The sequence below is a fragment of the Pelodiscus sinensis genome, chromosome 5 (genome assembly GCF_052426305.1).
Source record: "Pelodiscus sinensis isolate ZL-2025 chromosome 5, ASM5242630v1, whole genome shotgun sequence".
In the NCBI taxonomy this organism is placed as follows: Eukaryota; Metazoa; Chordata; order Testudines; family Trionychidae; genus Pelodiscus; species Pelodiscus sinensis.
In genome coordinates, this window is record NC_143056.1 from 50,235,564 (window position 1) to 50,259,356 (window position 23,793).

General features: G+C 39.4%; 1 protein-coding gene across 2 annotated transcripts in view; it reads right to left on the bottom strand.

Annotated features, from left to right (window-relative positions):
• Positions 1–23,793, bottom strand: part of AKAP6 (A-kinase anchoring protein 6) — a 379,467-nt gene that overhangs the window by 231,913 nt on the left and 123,761 nt on the right. For both annotated transcript variants that reach the window (XM_089778447.1, XM_075926957.2), the window contains exon 4: positions 21,048–22,838. In XM_089778447.1, coding sequence (XP_089634573.1) covers positions 21,048–22,838 — 1,791 coding nt within the window. The remainder of the gene's footprint in view (positions 1–21,047; positions 22,839–23,793) is intronic.

Genomic DNA, 23,793 nt, shown 5'->3' on the forward strand with positions numbered 1-23,793 from the left:
TAAATTAGATTTTTCTTCAATTATAAATGTGTTTTCACACAACAAAGCCAGAAAAGCAGTCCTAAAATAAGAGTTTTGCTTGCCCTGGAAACTCACAATTTAAGTTACATTTTTAACATACATGCTATTGGCATAATGACTTAATTGTTAATAAATTAATGTCTCAAGTTCATTTTCATATAGTCTTTTGGTTTGAGTTTGACCCTGTGGATGAGAAGTTAGATATTTTAGGGGTCAGGGGCTGGGGCCTCTAAACTCAAAGTGGCCTAGGCCTTTGTCATTCTCAGAGAGGGACTGCCTATAACAGCTACTTACTTAAAACAGACACTATGATGCCTATAATTAAACTATAATATGATATATTACAATGTTTTAGAAGCTGAAAATATCATAGTTATTTGCAATGTAGCAAAAAAATAATTATAAAACAAGAGCTCCTCAGAAGAGAGAAAAAGAGAGACCAGGAGGGAACTCCAGTGTAAATGGATCTCTCCCTCTGGGACCACTGGAATCAGGTCTGTGATGTGACTGCTCTGTACTGTCATAGTAAGGTAGGCACTGATTTTATTTCATACCCTGTCATCCTACATGACTCAGAGTAGTATGTTACTATGCTATGCTATATTTGGAAAAATCAGATACTACCTAGTGGTTATTTGGTAGCAATATCCATAGCTGAGGATACATAGCAATTTCCATGATGATCTTCTGTTTCCATACACGGATGCATTTCTGAAATATGTACCCCTTGGGCTTTTCACCTGGCTATTGATTGTGGGGCTGTGGAACATACCTTTTTCTTTGTGTAAATAACCCCCACAAAGTTTTATTTTTACTTTTTTGAACAAAGCTGCAGAAAAAAATGTTTAAAATTTGGCACGGAAATAGTCTTCTCTGGGGTCTACAGCTATTTCATTTGGGTGGATAAGGATTCAAAATAAGACAGTTGTAAGCACTGAAAAAAAATGTGGGAGAGATTTGGTAGGCTTCTAGTAGAGCCCACTAGCAGTACTGTCAACCCCAACAGTTCAAAAACTCCAAAATCATTAGATTAGACTAAAATCCTGAAACTTTATTTTCCCCAAGAACTGGTCTTTTATTTCAAATGCCCGCTAATACCCTTGCTCATCTCAAAAGAATATGAGTAGCAATAACAAGTCAAAAAATTGAATTGTGCAGAGAAATAGGCAGGCCCTGTGTTTTCTCCCACCCCCACACCATGTCCACTCTCCTAGGCTATGTCTACACTTGCTCCATAGTTGGAACTAGGGATACAAATGTAGCCAACCAAAATTGCTAATGAAGCGGGGATTTAAATATCCCACGCTTCATTAGCATAATCTCGCCCGCACACTATTCTGGAATAGCGTGCGGGTGAGATTATGTTAATGAAGCATGGGATATTTAAATCCCTGCTTCATTAGCAATTTCGGTCGGCTACATTTGCATCCCTAGTTCCAACTACGGAGCAAGTGTAGACGTACCCCTACTGTTTTGAGTATTTTCTGGTGCCGTTTACACCTGCTTCCCAACTCCTTACCATGGCTGATAGCTCTGCCAGGCACACCTGCCTCTTGACCCACCACACACATCTCACTCCCTTTGGCAGGTTATTGCAGCCCCTTAAACTGCTGCCAGGCAGACTCTATCTGCTGACCAGCCCCCACTACCTTCCTTGAAGACTCCAGAAGCTGCTTGACTAGTCTCCAGCCTGGGCTTGGACCTCCATTAATTCTACCTTCCACAGCTGTGGGAGATGGGCTGAGGTTGCTTCCACTGGCTCCAGATGTAGAAGGGTGGCTCTGTTCTGTTGTTTGCTCCAGCATTTTGTGCTTCTCACAGTGCCTCCGCTGTGTCTACTTGCAGCTCACATGGGACAACAGGGAAAACTATAGCCAGACCATGGAACACTCCCTAATTGCATGTAGTGTTTGTGGAACTGAGAACAGACTCTAAAACTGTGATCATCACAATAACATCACAAATGTCTGCATTGCTACAATAAAGCATAGTCCCTTGTGACATCACTATGAATTTTCCCTGACATTTTCTGGAGATAAGTCACACAAAATTTAAGTAACTGAATGAAAGACTGCAAAATCCTCCCCTCAAAAGTCCCTTTTTATCTGGGACAGAACAACAGAAAATTGACTATCAATCTATATATGTAACAGGAACAGAAAATTGTACACATGCTCCTGTCACCTGAGCTACACTTGGCACTGGAGACTTAACTTAAAAAAATATTTTATTTCAAATGTGAAATTTGAATGTTATGTTACTCCATTTTTTTTTCTGGTTCTCAATAATTTAAGTATTTACATGATCTCATTTAGATGCTGAAATTCACCTTTGAGGAAATTAAATAAAGTGAGGACAGGACAAGTTTAATGTCACTAAACCTAGTTTTGTCTAATGGGATGTTCATAATTAAAATGGGCTCAGACCTTAAAGGTCTGATCTGGAATTTTGGTTTGAGCTTGTTACTAACAGGCAGCAGATTTAAGGTTACATTTGAAAATGATTAACTTTTTAAAAACAAAAGCTTAGTATTTTATCATATTGCAGAATTCAGAAAAACTTTTGAAGACACACCATAAATTAGTCTGATTTCTGCTTTTTTCTCCTTAGTTCAGAATATTCCGGGAGGGTAGTGGCCATCTTGAACCCAATTTGACTGTGCATATTTTAGAGAGAGACTTGTCATGTTGTTAAACACACACTATAAAATAATACAGGATGTAATGCAGCAAGTTAACACTGTTGTGGAAACTTTAACGTATTCAGTTCTTGGGCCAAATTCTGCTCTTATGAAACCATGCAGAAGTAATTTGGGTTGCATGTGCAGCTGGAAGCATTATTTGACCATCTTGCTACTTGAAATTTTAAGCTGTGCAATGTTAACATCGCTTAACAATTTATTATTATTAATTTGTAATTAATAGGCACATTTAATTACTATGGATTGCATCACATGCACATAATAGAATACTTTTGCACACAACTTTTTATAAAGAAACAAAACCTTTTTGGAGTGACGAGACCCACAGTTTGTAAAAGATGTTCCAAACAGTTAGGTCCAGATATATAAACAGTTCCTGAAAATGCTAATCTATAGACAAAATTTTCTACTGTCAAGGATGACTGTTATACCTATTTTACAGAGACAGAGAACTTGTCCTTTATATCACAAATGTCAGCACAGGAGCATAAGAGAGCAGTGCTAGTGAAATTGCTACACTAGATCTCCCTTTCCACCATTTGATTTCTGAACATATAAAGGAAGTTTTGTCTTAAAAGAATTGGTTATGAGGCTGTTTGCTTTTTAAAAAAAAAAAAGAAGAATGTCCGATGTTGTTGCAAAGAGAGAATGTTGTAAAGTTTTCTCCCAATTTACGAAAAAGATTCAGCTCACAAAGGGGCTACATACTGGGATGAGCTGACTCTAAGGGCACTTCTATCACAGAATGGCATTAAGAAACCCCTTTGTCTAACCACAAAAAGACTTGCATATTAGTCTCAGAAGGGATTCATTCCTGCCCACTGGACTATATTTTCAAAAAGATAAAAGTACACTTTCTTCATAAGAAAAGGTAAGTCAAAGGAATCCAGGTACTCAGGAGGATGAGACCATACAAACAGCCCTGGTCAGTTTAATTGGATCTGGACGCAAAGGCAACAGTACAATCATCAACAGTACAGATTGTAGAACTCCCGAAGGAACCAGATGCCACGAAGAAAAAAAAATTCTTCTGTTGTGTCCTCCAGACTTTGTGATGACCAGCAAGCCCACTGACCTCACAGGAACATAGAACTGACCAAGTATAACATCAACAGAATTATTCTTTTCTTTTCATAAAAATAATTCTTAATTCAGGATATAACAACTCATGCTATTTAGGAATATAATGAAACTAAGCTAAAATGAATGCACAGAGTGATTAAAATATTGGCTTTCCTACTTCACACTTGGGATTCACAGCACAGTGTATATAACACCCAGGAATATATTACTTTTTAATAGGTAACATTCAGAAGTTGCTAGAAAGCATCATGCTTACAGGGCATGTTCAGCCAAGGAGAGTTTGATCTAAGAGTATAATGCTTTTAATACGGGCTTTGTATATACTAGACTATTTCTCTTAATAGTTCCCACTCTTTCTATAACACCAGCAGGATTGCTGCATAACTAGCATAGAAAGACATAGGCAGCTCTAAATAGGCTTAAAAGACTCTGGTTAAAAGATGGGAAGCTTCTTTAGTTTACTATTTGCTACCAACAGTGGGGCTTCAGATGCGGTAGCATAAGTCAGATTGTAGGCACAGATTATGCATTTCATGGATTCATTATGATATCACTACAGGTTCTATCTTCCTCAGGATCTGATCAGTGCCAAACCAGGGAATTTGTAAGTTCAGGGGAGATCAATGCCAGCCTCTCTGCTGCTGCCAGCAGCAGGACTTGCTCTGGTGGCAGAAGAGGGCTGACATTGTCTGAGCAAGGACTGGAGGGACACGCAGGGAAAAAAGGCAGTATGACTGTGGAGCTGTGTGGGCAGGAGTGAATCTAGTCTTTCAGCCGCCATGCTGCACTCCTGGCCTGCACTGCTGGCTGAGGGACTCCACTGCGGGGCTGCACTCCTGGCAGTCGGCCGTGGAGCTCCATAGCCACCCTGCCTCTCCCCCCAGAATGTTTCATTCCATCCCTGTTTCTTTCCCACCTTCCCTTAACTTGAGCACCTAATAAGCTATTTGCAGTGCTTCGGAAGCTCTGGGAGGGCAGGGGAGGACTTGCTGAACATGGTGCCCAGCTTTTCCCCATGAGTGCTCCAACCCAGAAGCACCCACAAGGATGCCAGACCACAGATGTTGCGAGACAAAGGAAGTCTGGACTATAGAGGTCCAACCTGTAGATATTTTGGCATAGTACTTTGCTAGTGAAGTTATGTTTAGGGCCAATGCTCTGTTGAACACTGTTCACTTAATGACGGACGTATGGACCTCAGTCAGTGAGCAGTGCAGTGCTTTCCCAGTCATAATTCTATTTTCTAGTCTACCCATGCAGAAGTGGAAAAATGGTTATTTAAAATTATTCGCTGTCCAGTACAGGAACAAAGTGAAGCTTTTATTTTTCTGTCACTGAAGATCACTAGCCAGCATTTTTAAGGTGACAGCACCGTAAACATAGAAGTCTCTGTGTCTCTCTCTCATATGCAAACATCTTCCTAGACATCATCAATGTCTATGTTTCATAACTAGAAAATGGCCTCTGTATCAAAGGAGGCTTGGCATTGCAGACTTCCCTCCAGATGTCAAATTGGGCACTCTTCCACCATGAATTATCGTCTGTGGTTCTGCTCCACATTCACACAACAGGGAGGAAACGTAGCCAAGCTGGTGCAAGTTTGCAGCAACTCTGGCTGAGCCAGAGTAGCCTGTTAAGCTTAGTACAGGATCTATGATCAAGTTGACAAGTGGGTAGGTGCAGCAATGGACTCGAGTTCTCTTTCCCACCTATGCATCTGCTCTGGAAGGATATAATTTTTCGTTGATGAGCCAAATTGTCCAAAAGTGTGTGAGCTGCAGTAACAAAGGAAAGTTGAGAGGGATATCATATGCTGTACCATAGAAGTGGATTCCTCCCCCAAATACGATTAGACTTTAATATTGGTGCAGCATGTTGTTCCTTGTCTGAGAATGGTGTATCAGTCAATCAGAGGTGTCATAGGTTGGGCTTATCTGCTGATCTCTTCAAGCAGATTTTCGGGCTTCTCCTAAAGGTTTGGCAGAGTTAACATGCTAGCACACATAGACTGGTCATTGGTTTATAGTTCAAGCAGCCAAGTGGCTAATGTCAGCTCCTTGGGTACGTCTAGACTACATGCCTCTGGCGACAGAAGCATGTAGATTAGACTACCAGGCATAGGAAAATGAAGCGGCGATTTAAATAATCGCCGCTTCGTTTAAATTTACATGGCTGCCGCGCTGAGCCGATCAGCTGTTTGTCGGCTCAGCGCGGTAGTCTGGACGCGTGGGAGTCGACATCAAAGGCATTTGTCGACCTCCCAGGTATGCCTCCTGGGATGAGGCATACCTGGGAGGTCGACAAATGCCTTTGATGTCGACCGCAGAGCATCCAGACTACCACGCTGAGCCGACAAACAGCTGATCGGCTCAGCGCGGTAGCCATGTAAATTTAAATGAAGTGGCGATTATTTAAATCGCTGCTTCATTTTCCTATGCCAGGTAGTCTAATCTACATGCCTCTGTCGCCAGAGGCGTGTAGTCTAGACATGCCCCTTGTTGACAAGCCGGCTGTACCCTTACACCACAGAGCAACATTTTGCTGAAGCAAACACCAAGGCCAAAGCAGAAGATGTACAAAGAACTGAAGGATCTGCTCTCTAGGACATTCCTGATAGTTTTCATACTGGTGGTATGAGAAGAGATCTTCATTTCAGGTGTTGCAGTATTCCTGAAGCCATTGTGTCAGGCTGTAGGCACTGACTCTGTGGTTACTCTGGGGCTAGAGCACCCACGGGGAAAAATTGTGGATGCTGAGCACCCTATGCAGCCTCTATTAATTCCCCTCACCCTCAGCACTGCCCACTTGCCAGAGGCCCCCATGGATCAGCAGCAGTGATGTGCTCAGGGAGAGACAGACCACTGTGGGAGGAGATGGAGTGAGGTTGGAGCAGGGGCTGTGAGAGGTGGGGGTGGGGCATTAGTGGAAGGATGCAGGGGAGGGGACTTGGCCTGGGGCAGAGCTAGCACCTCCACTTTTGAAAGCTGGTGCTTGTGTGTCAGACTATGATCAGGTGAGATTCCATTTCTATCCTGTGACAATTGTTTTCCAGTGTTAGCAAAACAGATGTCATCAGCATGCACATATTTTTCAGCCTGTGTTTCAGGGAGGTCTTATAAGGGGGCAAGTCTATTGCCATCATATGACACCCAACATCTGTACGAAAAAGCTAAAGATTACTGGGAATAGGTTACTGAGGGAGGAATGGGTTACCTAACAAGGTGGTGGAATTTCCATCCTTAGAGGACTTCAAGGCCTGGCTTGACAAAGCGCTGGCTGGGATGATTTAGTTGGGGTACCTGTAAACCCAATGCTGCTACCCAAGGCTGAAGCCCTATTATCCCCATTAAAATGAGACTGACACACGTTGTAGTCCTGACCCAGTTTGAGAACTGCTGAGTTATCATAATGCTTTACACATATGTAATGCCTTTCCCATCAAGAATTTCCAAGTATTTTAACCATCTCACTTTTAAATTTCATATTAGATCAAAACTCTGGGTCACTTGCAGCAGGGTGGGAGTACTACTCACACAAATTCCATAAGGGAGTTGTTCATTCAGAGAATTTCTATTTTGTGCACTTTCCTGGTTATATGGTATAATGGGAAGATAGCCATGAAAAAGAAGATACCGGATGTGGGTGAACCTGAGTGCACACAGTAAGAGAAAACTACTTAGGATTTATAGGACACACAAAATAAGTAATAAGAACCACCAGGGGAAGGAAGGAAAAGCAGGAAACAATAAGGAAAAAGAGGCATGGTAAGGGGGAGGAATCAGTGAAAGAAAGAGATGGCAGAAACCTGAGGAAAACAACAAGATGGATCTTGATAAAAAAAAATAGGATACAGTGTAAAGTAAAGTAAGGTAAGGTGGGACCAGAGGTTAGTGGTAAGGACTGGATACAGAGAATGATGCCTCATATATCATGGTGAATGGCACAATAAAGAAATCTGTTCAGATATTTGGAAAGAAGAAAAGACATGAGTTTTGCAGACTCAAGCGGCTGGATAGTACAGATAAGAATCTAAACTTTTGGATGCTAATCCAAACTAAGCCTGAACACTTTACCCTTTTGAACGTCACCCTATCTCCACATTCTTTCATTTTTGTTTCTCATATTTAACAGAAAATGTTTTTATTCAGAAAGAGATTGTAATTGGGTATGTCTCCTGGGGTGGCTGGTTATCATGAAAATATTTTTTCATACTGTTGTTTCATTTTCCTTCCATGCTATTTTCCTTTCCAGAGTATCTGATAGGTCTAAGCAATTGCCAGGGAATAATCATATTTAAATCCCTTCTGTGCAACACCCATTTGTGGCAAGTGGGTCAGAATGTCAAATACCATAGTTAAGTATTTTCTAGTTCTTATACTCGTATGTGCCTCTCTCAGCCAAAGGCCAGCCAGACTCTGCTGATTAGTTAAGAGAGAAATAATGCAAATATTTTTTAGGTCACACAATCTTGTCTCATTGAATTGTCAATCTTGGGGCCTATTCTTGCTAACATTTGCCACCATGCATATAGGGATAAAGATGGGAAGCCAATGGGGGTACTCATTGTAATACGTGTTTGCAGGATCATGCCCTAGTTTGTAATACTTACCCACTTATTACACATTCCTAAACTCTTCTTTTGTTTTCTATGGGCAATTTTACAGAATACTGTAGTCAAGTTTAGTAGAATATAGAGCAATTCTTTCAACACCAGTGGTTCACACATGAAAACACCTTTTATTCAGAGATCTTTTACATGGATTCAGTTGTCCCTAAAATCCTGCACAAACCCCAAATCAACAGATTTGAACAATGTTCCTCGCTGACTCGTCAGATAAAGTATGGATCTTGATCCAAAATCTGTGGTTCAGGCCCATCTCTAATCAGTATTTTTCATTTTCTATAAAGCAAGTTGATTTTTTTCTTAAAATGCTGCCAGTATAAACACTGAAGTTGAAGCTATTTATGCTATTAGAGGGATACCTGGAGATACTAAATCTTTCCCCTATAATAATTATTTAAGGGTTGTGTTGGCAACTTACCTTCCTCAGAATCTTTAGTGGGTAATTTATGTTGGTTATTTGCTTAAGTAGACCCAAAGACTAGCTAATCATCATTTGCCAATTTCCAATATTATATGTTCTGTACTTGTATATTTGGGTTTGTTCCGTGCCCAGAAAACAAATAGTGTTTTGTTACCATCATTCCTAATCATGCATAGCCCAAGTATCTGGGCTTTGTGTAGGGAACATGGTGAGCAGATGGGAATGAAACAGCCCCTGCACAGCTGCTATTCCTATGCATGGGCAGCTGCTGTCCCTATGTAACCTCTGTGAAGGGTTTTGGCACCAATGAATAGAAGTAAGTGAGAGTCCCATACCCACTCTTCCAGCTTGCCCCTAACAACTCCCCTATACAGTAGCATAATAAGAATCAAACTCCCCCCACTGTGCCTTCTGGAGAAAACATTGCTCCCCCACCCACACATGGCTGCTTCACTTAGCGTTCTTTTCCCTTTATGCTGCTTTTCCATGTGAGGGTCATGGTGGCAGTACAGAGAATAGGGAGGTCCAGACTTCCCTTTTCCTCTGCAACAGGGATCTCCTGCTGAGGGATTCCCAAGTGTTCCCAGACCAGCCAGGAGACATAATCATCCCAGCATATTCCGGGTTGGTCTCAGGGCTTGCACCTGGTAGAGTTCTAAAGGAAGGCTCCCAAAGAGAATCCTTATTAGGTGCCTGAACTAATTCTGCTGGCTCTTCTTCAAGGTTCTTCCAAATAGCCGAGCCTCTCACCCAGCCTGAGAGTGAGGCCAGCCACCCTGTGGAGAAACCTCATTTTTGCCACATGCGCCTGTGATCTTGTCCTTTTAGTTGTTACCTAAAGTTCATAATCTTAAATAAGGACAGGGATATAGACTGACCTGTAAACTGAGAGCTTGGTCCAAGAACTCATTTCCTGCTTCACCACCTCTGATTGTCACCAGACCCACATCATTATTGTTGCTGCACCAATCCACCAGTCAATCTCCTACCATCACTCTTGAACAAATACTCCAAATTCTTGCCCTTTTCCACAAACGGAAGGTGCTCCCACTTTCTTTACCTTGACAGTTTCCCTTACTACTGGCATCCAGCAGGAGGGCCTTGGTTGCCACCATGATAGGCATCAACTGCATTCCAAAGCCAGAACTTTGTGTGGATGCCTCAAGAACAGAAGCTCCGAACATGGTCCACTTGGACTCAATGTCCAAGACCTCAGCCAGAATGCAGAAATTCCTCTGCAGGTGGCAATTGAAGTCTTTCCTCACAGGATCATTTACCAGATTTTCCCAGGCAACATGTACTGATCATGTGGGCCTCCCATGTCTATCATCCTGTTTGTCTGATCTGATCTGATTCACCATTGCGTGGTGATTGGTTGACATCTTTGTCTGTCTTCATCTGGTGTCCAGAACATATTCCACTCACCCCACCCCAGTAAATTGTATAGAGGACTTTGTTCCTTCTCTCCATGCTTGACCACATTCTAAGATCTGAAGTTGACACATGGCCATTGATGTGTTGGAGAACGATCTACAGACAAAATATACACCCTCGCCTAGTTGGCATATGAAAAGTTCTTAGAAATGTATTTTAACAAACATCATTTATACTTGTCTTTTAAAAATAACTTTGTCAATAACATTAAAGTGAAATGTTAAAGCAAGAAAGAGCTAGACCTTTTCTTTCCTGGACTCATTAAATTGTATAATAAATACAATTATATTTATAGCCAGATACTAGCACTATAGTTAAGCTCTTTGCAGTGGATTGAATTTAATTTTACAACACAATTGACAAATTGTGTAAAATTAAGAACAGTTGCACATTTGTGCTATTGCTTCTTTAATTTAGAAAATAACTAATTTTTTTGAAAAAAAATTAAATTGTATAAAATGTTTATTACTGATATGTGCTTCATTAAAGAAAATATATTCTCTTCCTTAGCAAGTACTGGATTTTGGTTGACAATGTATTTTTATTATTATATTTTAAACAATGCTGTATATTTCCAAGTATTTTGTTCATTTAAACAGGAAAATATACTAAAAATCTGTCAAGCAGCTGTAGTAGTGAGATCTGGCCTCACGATGGTGCTACATTACCATTTCTAAAAGGATTTTTAAACAGCAGAAGACCGCTAGGGGAGAAAAAAATTGCACTGAATTAAAATGGAATATGTTTCCTTTTGGATAATTAGTGAATATATTGACCTTCTACTACATCCTTTATATGAATTGTATGATGATCATGTATCATAAAAGAATTTAGAACTCTGAATACAGCCAATGAGGCTAATTGATTAGTAAAGGTTAAGTTTGTCATCTCATAACAGGAATTTAAATGATATGACCCATGAACTTGTTTTTCAGGTAATTTTTCTGAATTTTAAACCAGAAACAGGTAGGCTAGTGATAGAAAACTCTCTTTAAACCTTTGCAGAAACACAGCTGTCCCTCTTCTCATCACAAAATATATGATAACGAAGAAGAAAAGAGGGGATGATATGTCATCTTGCCTTACAACAGTAATAATGTTAAAATATTCAGTGTCTCTGCTCTCTGTCCCAACATGGCATAGAAACTCATACAAAACATATATCAAATTAACCATCTTTGCTGGAATTCCATAGTGTCTCATGATCTACTTACTAGAAAGCTTCTTTGTGGATCCTATCATACACTTTTGTAAAATTAAGCAGTTAAAACACATTTAGTCTAGGGCTTTCTCAATAAGTTTGCTCAAGATGAAATTCTGATTTGAACATGATCCACCTTATTGAAATCCAGCCTGTTCTTCCCTCAATACATAAACTTTTTTATCTTATTCAAAATGACAATATAAAACACTTTCCCAGATACAGAGATAGTAGTGTCACCATTCTCCAGTTATCACAAACAATATGGCCGGCCTGCCTTTTTTGGGATTTTACAGATGCCGCTTCTTCTCTAATCTTTAGGACAGTTCTCCTTTCCCCCAAACCATTCTGTACAGCCTGCACCATCACTTCCTCCCCAGCTTTTAACATTTAAGCATCTATCTCATAGTCTGGTGCTTCATCTCTCTTCACTCAGTTTATAGCCTTAGTTATTTCCTCAAAGGCTATCACTTGTAGTGATATAAGTATGTTAGCTATTCCTTCAGACCTCTCAATGTGCATTAGTGTTCTGCCTCATTAAGCACAGCCTGGAAGTGTTCCATCACACCTGTACTTCATTTATGGTTAAAATCATGCTATCTGTAACCTTCCTGACACCACAACATTTCAAGAACAGTGATAACTGTTTGGATATTAGAAAAAGGTTTTTAGAGTCCCCTTTCTTTAGAGTCCCCTCATAAGGGTCTCTTGCTTTATTTTCCATTCATTCTCTCTTATCTGACTGATCTTCAAACTTTTGTCTTTGTCCGTGTACCCTTGTTGCAGAATTGCTCTTTTACCATGGTCTCATTATTGTTCTCTTTCTTAATTCTTTTCTCTCTTCAACAAGCCTAGTGTACTTGCTCTAAGGAAAAGAATAACTCCCAGCATTTCACCCCCACTGTAGTCCATACATGCTTCTTTGAAAAACTACCATTGTTCTATGTTATCCATCAGTCTTTAACTTTTCAACTCTATTGCTAAGTTGCAGCTTCAAATGTACCTTCAGTGCTATAACTACTAACTTTCTAGTATTATATAGACTCTCTGCCTTCTTTAATTTTATTTTGATTGGCCCAATAATAAAATAGATAGTACAATATAATTGTCCTTCTAGCACTACTCTTTACCTGAGAAATGCAGCAGATGACGAAGGTACACAACAGAAAGATGAATACATGCCAACATTATTCTTTATGAAGAATCTTGGAAATTCATTGGAGACATTGGGTAATCAACACAGAAGTGTTTGGTATATGGATTAGCAGGCTGCAAACTCAATCAAACAGATCATTACAGCACTTTTGTAATACCATCAGACTAGCCTATGGCTATGTCTACACTACAAAGGCTATGGCTACACTACAAAGAAAAGTTGGAAAAAGATACACAAATTGCAAACCACAATTTGCATATCTTATTCTGTTTTCCTTCCAAAAGAGGCTTTTTCAACATTTGGCCCATCTATACAGGGCCAAATGTTAGGGGGAAAAAACCCTCTTTTAGAACATCCCTTCTTCCTCAAGGTTTACAGGGATGCCGAAAAAATGCGCCTGCTTTTCCAATTTTTTTTTTTTTTTTTTTTTTTGAAAAGCAGACTTGTTCTTTGGATGCAGCAGAGCTTTTCCGGGATACTTCCAGTATCGCAGAAAAGCTTGCAGTGTAGACACCATCTTTGACTGGAGTCTACCTAGCTGGAAGAGAAAATGTACAAGACAAAGAATGTCCTGTTGCACAACAGTAGAAAAAGATGTTGCCATCATGGAGTCAACTTAAGATGGAGCGAAACATCTTGCAATGGGGAAAATGGGCTGTCTCATGTGCCACTGGGCACAGAAAGTTCTAAAGTATATTAGGTAATAAGAGAGTTCAATGTTTGTAAGTGGGAAAGGACATGTCACTATGGAACACAAAAGGATGCGGTTTCTCTTCCTACCACTTCAGCATTTTGTTTAGAATAGCTTTCTTAAAGCTCACACTGTGTATGTCTACCTTGGAATTGGAGGCTTAATCTCCAGTTTGGGTACAGATACCTCTGCTATCTTTGAGTTAGCATGCTAAAAATCGAAATGTAGCCACAGTGCAGTAACCACGACAGGCTAGTTGTCTGAGTACATATCTAGGGTTTTAGATGGAATTGTACATTGTGAGCCCAATCCAGTGCTCACACAACAGTTCCCCCAGTACTTTCAAATGGCTTTCAAATCAGGAGAATATCAAAATGACTACATCATAGATCTGCATCTTGTTACAAGATGTGAAGATACTTTTTCAATACACTGTAGAATGGGGTGGACAAAAAGTGGCCTGTGGGATCACGTGGGTTAGTCCCTGCTGAGCTGCCGGGTGGGTTTATTTAACTAAGCATCAGAAGATATGGCCATTCATAACTCCCATTGGCCATGGATCATCATTCCCGGCCAATGGGAGCTGTGGCAAGCAGTGCTCCAGTTCATTCCCCAACTGCAGCTCCGATTGGCCAGGATCAGCAATCTGCAGGCAACAGGAGTTGCAAGCAGCCATACCTGTGGACACGCAGTTAAATAAAGTGTCTGGCAGCTTGCCAGATGTTAACTCGGATGGACTATGTCCAGTCCACTTATTGCCCACCTCTGCTGTAGAAACTACTCAGACCATAAACTTGGTCTAAATGTCTGCCTGTTCCTACACTCTATCCACAGTATCTTCATTTCCAAAACTTCTTCCTTCTTTCTCTTTCTTATTCTCAGCCACTACTGGGTGCCCACCTCTCTCTTGTCCTCTCTCCATTTCCTTCTCATTCTCCCTCAGCTCAATCAGTCCATCTATTTTTGTTAGCCATCTTTCATCAACTACCAGACCCAATTTGTCATATATCCACAACCAATATTTTCCCTCACAACCTCTCCAGTTACTTCTCTAACCTCAAATACACATTCTACTGCACCAACCCCATCAATTCATGTTCTGCCACCCCATAGCTCAATCATCCTTTGTGTCCACTCTCTCAGTAAGTGCTCCTCTCAAGCAGCAGCATCCTCTCAACCTTACCCCGACAGATTGACTAATAAGTAAGGGATTGTCAGAGTAAAGGTTATACTCTGTTCCCTGCTCTGTAAAACATAGTACATGTTCCTCCACAAAACTGATCATGTGGTTCTTCCCCCCCAGTTCCTTTTCAGCCAAATTGTCGTATCTCCTTCCTATTTACTTGGATGTGGTCTTTTTCTGACTGGAAGCTCTCAGGGTCATAGACATCTAGGATCTATGGTTGTATGAGGTGTTGTTCCCCTACCTATTCTGACAATCAATGTAGCATGTATTCTGCTATCCATGCAGAGTCCCCAGGCTGTTAGTCAGTCTGCATGGGGGGCAGTCAAAGCAGTAGTTTCCCCTTCTCTCCTTAACACATGATGAGGCAGCAGGAAAAGAATGGAGATTTGCTGAGCAGATGCAACAGGGAAACCACAGTACTGTTGCAGCTCATGGGAAGTTCACAAGGTCTTCATTCAACTGGAGAGATGCATTCTACATATACATGCTTCTTATATATCCAGGATAACAAATGGATAACCAGGGTATTAGAGAAACTGGCTGAGCAGTAAGGAACTATACTTCAGGAACTGTCGCCTAGTCAGGTAGCTCTGCGCACGGAGCCCTGAGCCTCTGACTGAGTGGGAGGATTAAGCAGCTGCAGGGCTGTGCTGCCACACAGCTTAGAGGGAACCTTGTTCACAATATACAATTCCACCTAAAATATGTACTCAGGAACTATAGTAAGGAATTATACTTGGGAAACTAAACCTAACTATTTTCAGTTTCATAACAAAGAAATGGCTCCTGAAAGAAGTGAACCTATTTACAAATCTTTTCGACAGGAAAGATTCATCATTTTGCTTCAGACACTGACACATTTACAAGCCTGCAAAATAAACGTATTTTGATTCAAGTGGAGACCTGCGTGTATTAGCCTTGCAAATATTGGCCCCTCCCCAAAAAAACAGAGAAAATGGTATTTTCATTTAGTATGAATGACAGCATCAGAGTCCTGAGAGTTCTGAATACTGCTGAGAAGAAAGTTTTGTGATTTAAAAAATTGTATTAATTTCATAAATATTGGAATTTTAGAAATTTCTCAAGTGCCCAAAAACTTCAATAGGTCTATAGTTGATCAATTTGTTTTAAACTCAGACAAAAATGTGTTTTTTAAAAACTTAATAAAAATATTACCAGCTCTTCTGAAAACCTCATAAAACTAAATACCTATTTCCTCCTACTTCCTGAAGCAATACTGTAAATTATGAACCACTGACAAAGTGAAATTATATGCAATTTAAAGTGTAATCTTGAAAACCTATATGTCTAGCTTTAACTCTGAAAAGTGACACTGCATGTTGTCACCTTCTTACTCAACAAGACTGTAGCTTTTCTTTAATGACAAATATTTTTACTTTTTTTTTTTTTTTTTAAAGTCTTGGTACATCACAGCCTACTTACCTAAGATAGAGTGAGCTGAATTCAAAAAGGCCAATTTCAAAATCTTTTTACTTGAAAATGAGCACATTTAACACAAAAGTCCTTTAGGGAGAACACTCAATAATGTAATTTTACAAAGTCTCTTTTCAAAGTAATGCCACAAAGAGAATATAGAGCATTTTGTACAATTAATTTTCATATTTGATATTAAAAAATTGTGTCTGAACGTATTTGGAATTGATGCAGAAATTCCAATGTATCACAGAATGTAAATACTGCTGCAGACATCAAAGGGCACATCTACAGATTTTTGTTCAGTGCACCACAGAAGATATGACTAACAGTACACATTGGTATTACAACTTTATCTTGGATGCTAAAGATATGGGTGAGGCAAATAAATGTAAATATGGCAAATGATGATGTGAGAAAAGTTTTCTTTATATGCACTTCACATTTTTAATAGCCATTATTATTAAACTAAAAATATTTCTGCTGCTCGTTTAATAGTAATTTGGCAAGTTCGAATCAAACAGACGTTGAGGAAGTGGGAAGAAATATTTTTACCAATCAGTATCTAGGCAAAATTCATCAGAATAATTTGCAGTTATGCAGAAACTTGTTTTCTACACATCTGGAAGTGCTGACTAGCCTTAGCATGAACAGACAGAGAAGGAGGCTTCAAATAATTATTTCACATAGGTTCAACACATTCCTTACTATGAAGTCAGTGCTATATTTATAAATATCTTCCATTGTAATGAAGTATCCTTGAATTTCCTATGGTCATACTCATTAAATAATGCTTCTGTTCATTTCTAGAATGCTGGTCCTGCAAAAAGAAGAACTGACTATTTTATTACAGCCATAAATAAAAAGTATTAGGCTGGAAACCTACATCACTAGAACTGATTCCACCAGTCTTTGGCTGTCCTTAATGAAGCTGTACATTCAGATTTATTCTCCAGAACAAAAATGCCACTTTCAGAAGAACTACTAAATTATGGTTGAAATGTAGCAGCAAGACACTACTCTGAACAGAGCTTCCTGTTCTTAGCTTGTTTTATTAAGACACATTTGCTGTGTAACAAAATAAAGACTAAGCAAAAATCAAATGGAGCCTGTCTGCTTTTGTGTTTAGATTAATGAGTTGTGAGATTAGATAACTGTAAGAAAATACTCAATTGTGCATTAAGTATTGTAGTGGTCTGAGTTAGTTTTTGTTTATAATGGTTCATAATCTCACATAAAAGAGGAGCCTTCTATTCCCTGTTATTTGGTCATACTTATGAAACATAAATCAGTTTAAAACAACAATTGTTGTCTATCAATTAAAAACATTAATAGTTGTTTATATTGCTTAGTTGTTTAAATATACTGGGCCACATTATGATACTGGGCCACATTATGATAGCAATTATACCAGAATACTGTAACTTCCCAAAGCAGTTTACATGGACAAAAACATGAGATCAAAATCTGGTTCAGTATATGGAGAAAAACAAATCTGAAAGTGAATACTTATAGATCAAGTGTAATTTTTGCACAATGTGGGAAAGAGACAGGGTAAAATTGCTAGTTATGGGATGGGAGAATTTAGGCAACTGCAGGGTTTGGCAAGACTTACGAATTTTTTAAATTTATTTTTATTCAAGATCCCCAAAACATGGCTTTTTTCAAGCCAAAAAGATTATCTTACATCTTTATTTTATCTTCTGATTTATCACAAACATGAGTCTTTATGACATGTTTACATAGGCTGGGTAGTTCATGTACTTTGAAAATGGTCTTTTTTCTCTTTTAACCCCGACTCCTACTCTAGCCTCTTCCACCCACAACTGAGTCTATGCTAGGACATTTCTAATACATATTCTCTAAACAGTTTGGACAGTCTTTTTTTGCCCTGACAGGCATGCTACAAAAAGTAGGAGAAGATTATAGATTGGATGGGTTTGGTTTGCATGACTCAAAAAAATTCACTTCTATCCATTCCCAAAGTCCAGTGACACCATGCCAAAACCCTGGAAGCAGTTACAATGTTTACAACATAGCAGGTGCAATATTATTTCAGTAGTACTGTGTATGAACAAGTCCTTATTTGCAGATTCCTTACAACCCACTAACCCATCTATTTCCAAGGTTCATCTCTCTTTTCTGTATAGTCCCTTTCTTTTTCAGCTGTCAGGTTCTTGCCTCTGTTTTTTTCCCCTAAGATGAGTTACCTTCATGGCAATTTCCTACAGTATCCTGGACTGCTGAATTAAGTTTAAATATTTTAGGAGTTAATTGTATTAAAAATGCAATTGTTTATGTATTATTGAGGGCTGGTATATAATGTCTTGAGGAGGGAGACATGATAATGGAAACCCTGGAAAGTGTTATGAGCTTTAAAGGTGTATTTGAAACAATGTACAGCCTCCAATTATGCAAGAACTCATCCTTTGGAACCTTCACCTTGAGTGGGACTTAGCTGTGGATCACATGAGGGCCAGGCTGGAATCTCAAAGTTATATAAAAGCACTCACAGATTCATATAGCCTGGAAAAAAAACCATGAATATGTGAGAGAGTAGACAATTCCTGGTCTACGTGGTGAAATCCTCAGAAGAAACTCTTCGGTGGAGTTTGAAGGATTAATCACCCGCCCGAGTCTTGGCTTGAATGAGAATGGCATCTACTATGCTTATTAGCACATAGGTTCTTCTATTGTTTTTAGTATGTGTTCTCTGTGCTGCTTTCAGCTTAAGCATGCTTACTTAGAAAAAGCTATGTTGAAAGTTATCCCTATGGGCAATTACTTAGTTTATAGCCTTTAAGGAGAAGGCAAAGCAGGCCTGCTAGGGCATTTTGACTTGCTGATTATTTCACAATGTAGACCAGGAACTTTGCAGCCTGGAAAAAACCCATCAGGGGAGATCAAGAGGGAGAGAAAGAAAGAGAGACCACAGAATGGTGAGGCAATGGCTGAAGAGCTGGTCGCCTAGATCTGGGCCACAACATTCATGAACTCAGAGACCACTAGCAGCCAGGAAGGAAACCCTATTTTCTTCAGATCTATGTATTAGAGAGGGACTGTAACATTGGCTTTTGACAGTAAGGTTATGATACTTGATTCATTAATGTTTAGTTTATTTAGCATTACATCAAAAAAGCAGCATGTAAATGTATCTGAATCTAAAGAAGAGCAGAGACAATCAAGGTGGGAAGAAAAGAGAGAGATAATCAGGACTCTACCAAATTTATGGTCCATTTATTGGTCATAGGATTATTTAAAATTTCACTGTTTCACCTATTTGAATGTGAAGTTTCACAGTGTTGTAACTGTAGGGGTCTTGACCCAAAAGGTGACTGGGGAGGGGTCAGAATGTTTTTGGGGGAGGGGACCGCACTGACTTCAGAACTGGGATCTTGGTGAGTGGCTCTGAAGGCAGAGCAGCCACCACCAGTATCACAGAAGTGAGGATGGCATGGTATGGTATTGACACCCTTGTTTCTGCACTGTTGTCTGCTGAGTTGGGCCCTCAGTCAGTAGCTGCCACTATCCATTCACCCAGTTCTGAAGGCAGAAGCACCAAAGTAAGGATAGCTTGGCAATCTTAGGGTACGTCTAGAGGTTTACCTGGGTGGCCGACAAATACCTTTGATGTCGACACCCACGCGTTCAGACTATTGCGCTGATCAGCTGTTTGTCGGCTCAGCGCGGCAGCCATGTAAATTTAAATGAAGCGGCGATTATTTAAATCGCCGCTTCATTTTACTATGTCTGGTAGCCTAATCTACACGCCTCTGGCAACAGAGGCATGTAGTCTAGACGTACCCTTACTCCTGTCTACCCGCAGTAGTCTGGCAAAAAGTAACTACTATGAAGGCAATGCATAAGTAAGGATGGCAATGCCATAACACCCTTAAATAACTTTGTGACCACTTCGCAACTCATTTTTGTGTCAGGACTCCTAATTTGAGAAACATAGGTCTCCCCTGAGAAATCTGTATGGTACGGATTTCAGAGTGTGAGGGAGGGAAGACTAGATTTCATGGCCTGTGATACATTTTTCGTGGCTGTGAATTTGGTAGAGTCCTAGAGATAATACACTACAGAATAAAACAGACTGTAATGCCACAAGGAATATGGCAAAAATCAGGAAAAAATAACCCAATTATCTTTGAACCAGACCCACTGAATTAAAAATTGGCAGAGTGCATGAAGTGGTTTTTCATTCAAGCATCACCGATGCAATTAATGTGGTGCAATTATTTACAGTCAAACTTGCTTTCTTAATTTTTAGTTTATTTTGGCCTACATCAAAAAAGCAGCATGTAAATATATCTGAACGCTAGAAGTGTTAAAAGCTCTAGTGACAGGATGATTCTACACCAATCATGAAAGCATCAACTCAGGAAATTAGTGTTCTATAGTATTGGTGACCAGATGAATATGACATACATTGTGACTCATTACTGGAGCTGAGCAAACAGATTTCTTTTTCAGATTGGAGGCCAAAACAATATTAAAAAATTCAAACAATTTTTAAAACGTAGGTTTAACAAAAAAGTTAAAAAAAATGTTTCATCAACTGATACATTTTTAGTGTACTCAACAATTTTGGTATGGCGTTCAATTATTTTGAGCTAAACGAAAATGTTTCATTTGAGTCATATGTACTTCCTTCTCTTTCTGAGTTTTTCATTTTCATTAGGCAGTTTCAGGCTCTTTTCACTGTATCAGCATGTTTGCGTGTGTTTTAATTTCTGTGATTTTGATTCAGAGTGGTACTTTGATTTCAAGAGTTGAAATAATATTGCAATGCCTTTGACATTTTTCCCCTCGAACAAAACTATTAATCAAATTTGACCCAAAATTCAGCTAACAGTTTAGAGGCCTTAATTTTTTTAATCAAAATTCAGTAAAAAAAAATTACCCCAAATATATTAATTACAAAGACCACTGTTGCGTTTTTAATTAATACAGGTTTTAAATATATGAAAAGCCATCTGATAAAATAGTAAGAGATTTATTATTTTAAAAAACCCAAAGCTCCTTCATTTATGTATACCACTTGTGAAGAAGTGACACCTAAGAACACGGTTAATGTTAGCATCTGCCTTACCTCAATTTTTTCCCATACGGTTTCATAATTGTCTTGGTGTTGTATATCTTGCATCAATTGTTGAATTAAAGCTGATTTATTTGAGGCAGAGATCTCATTTTTCTCAGAGGGCTCAATCACTACAGGCTTTCCGGATGTGTCTTCGATGTATTTTTTAATGCAAGATGCAGGCATACCAAATTCTTCATCTGAAAAAATGTCACTGAGAGGACCAGATTCAATGCTGTCATCCAGAGAAGATATTATGTCACTTGAAGAGCTTGGTGAAACCCTACCCATTTTTTTGTGCTTCTTTTTAATTTGATATGTTGGATATATCTCAGAATCTGAGTTCATTTCTGAGAGCTCCCAATCATCAATGTTTTGAATGGTTTCTCCTCTGGGTTTCTGAGGCAGCAGTTTTGTTAAATTTTCTAACTTCAAAGCCAAGACTTCTGTCTGCTTGAGATGTGACGGAAGCGCTAAATATTCATCTGAACCATACCAGGCCTTGACAACTTTACCATTTGTATTATCAAAACTTGTTGATGACAAATGACTCTTTTTGCTCTTATTTCTTGGAAGAACAGATGAGGAGGAGATAATATGCCCTGAGTCAGTTGAAGATACACTTTCTTGGCTGTGAGTTGGTGAACTAGATTGTTCATTTTTACTTTGGGACTGGCCATTCAGTTCTCTCTGATTACAGGAATCTGATGATGCGGAAGCAGAATCTGTTTTTGTGCCCTCCCTGGTCTGAGAGTTACAGGAAGGAATTCCATTTTGTAGAGCTGAGCTCCCTCTTTTATTCACCTGCTTTGCTGAAGCTGAGTTAGCTATAACTCCAGGTGTCCTGCATGATGTCATCTTTTCAGGAGTATCGTGTGATTTTTTGTGCCTTGGCTTTTCTTTCCGAAGGTAATAATTAGACTTACCTAGACTCATGGAACTTTCCTTAAAGTGATTATTTATTGTGTATTCAAGGTTTCTATCATCTATTTTATGTAAGCAATCATATGACTGGCTGACAGCAGATGGACTATTAGTGTAAGATGATTGTAAAGCCAAGCAAAGCTTGGACCTATCTGGTGGGTCTAATAATGAGGGTGTACTTCTACTCATATCAGTCTTTAAACTAAGAGAGATGGGATTTTTCACATCACTGATTTCCAAATCATCTTTAAACGTTCCTTCTTTTAGAAACAGACCTCTTTTTGGCAATGTAGGTTGTGTGGGAGAATCCTCATTATAGTTAAAGCAGTCTCTTATAGATCTCTTGGGAGTTGAGTTTTCACAGTGTGGATGCTGTCTGCTTTCTGTACCAAAATGGTGCAATGGTCTGTATTCTTGTTTCTGTAAACTGGAAACTGGTTTGCTGTCAGCTGATAAGATGCCAACTTCAGTGCAAGATCCTGTACAGAGAGATGACTTTCCAGGTGACAGCTCAGGTGATGTGTTGCTGTCTTTACTTTCTCCCTGATGTTCTGTTGAAAGAGGTAAGTGGGTTTCTTTCACATTAATGGCTTCATTACACTTGGAAACAATGGAATCAGTTGCTACTGCAAGTAAACCCACGCTTTTGATAAGCTCAGGAAAGTCTTTTTCCATCTCACTGTAGTTCCAAGATTCAAGTGGTTTTGCGTTTGCTTGATTGGAGGTCACGTCACCTAGAGCACCACGCAAATCCTCACTAGGGCTATAGTCAGACAGTTCAAATGCAGTAATACCACAATCCAGGGACAAGTAATTTTGAGAGCACTTGATAGTTAACTGTCCTGAGTCATCCACTTCAGTTAAAGAGTCAAGACGGTCCTGAAACAAAAATTTCAAAAAGGCTTTTTAAAAATGGATATCAGTTTTAGTACTTACTATTCACTATTCTTAAATCCAGTACACTCAACATCACAAATCCTGTCAGCGGCAATTTTTTTATATATTCAATTTAGAAAAGCGGTTGTTACCAAACTGCCACAGAGCTTTGTACAGTACATTGTGAGTGAGTGAATAGTTTTACAATATTTGGAAACATAGCACAGCAGAATGGTCAAGTGTTAAACTGCACATAGAAATGTTTAACTCCTACCTGGTATCACCCTGCAGAATAATGCAAATTGTAACTAACCTGAAGAGATACTGCGCACAGTTTTCATGGTATGATTGCTATGATGTTTGAAACTAAATATCAAAGTCTCTTTCATAACCACAGAAAAAAACAATTCAAGACAGAGGAGGGACCTCAAAACTCCACAAAGTGGACCTCACAGACCCTCCCAATGGTAGTCACCGTGGATGGAAGGGGTTTGTGGCATAGAGTGAGCAGTGAATGGGAAGCATCTATGTTCAAACCTGATGAAATCTGTGATTTCTGAAACCTATGGATATAGAAATATCCACTTAAGAGTGCTGTTCCTCCAAGTCGCTCCACAGAACTCCTACTGATTGTGAGAATGAGTTTTTCAGAAGCCAGCTTGCCTTTGGCAGAGTTTGCCAACATTTGTGTGACAGCAGTTTCTTACTGCACCTAGCCTCATGCAGCATTAACTCTTGTGAACGTATCTGCTGATATATGTACAAGGTTACCTGGGGACAGTACTATGAAACAATACAGAAATTGTGGCTATATCTACAATACCCTCTTCCACTCACAATTCCCTGATTATCAGTTCTCCACTCTCAGAAGCTGAGGAAACAATCCTTATTGAACCCTAAGATTTTAAAATGCTGAGACATCTTGTGCATAAAAACAATTAGTTACAGCTTATTATCT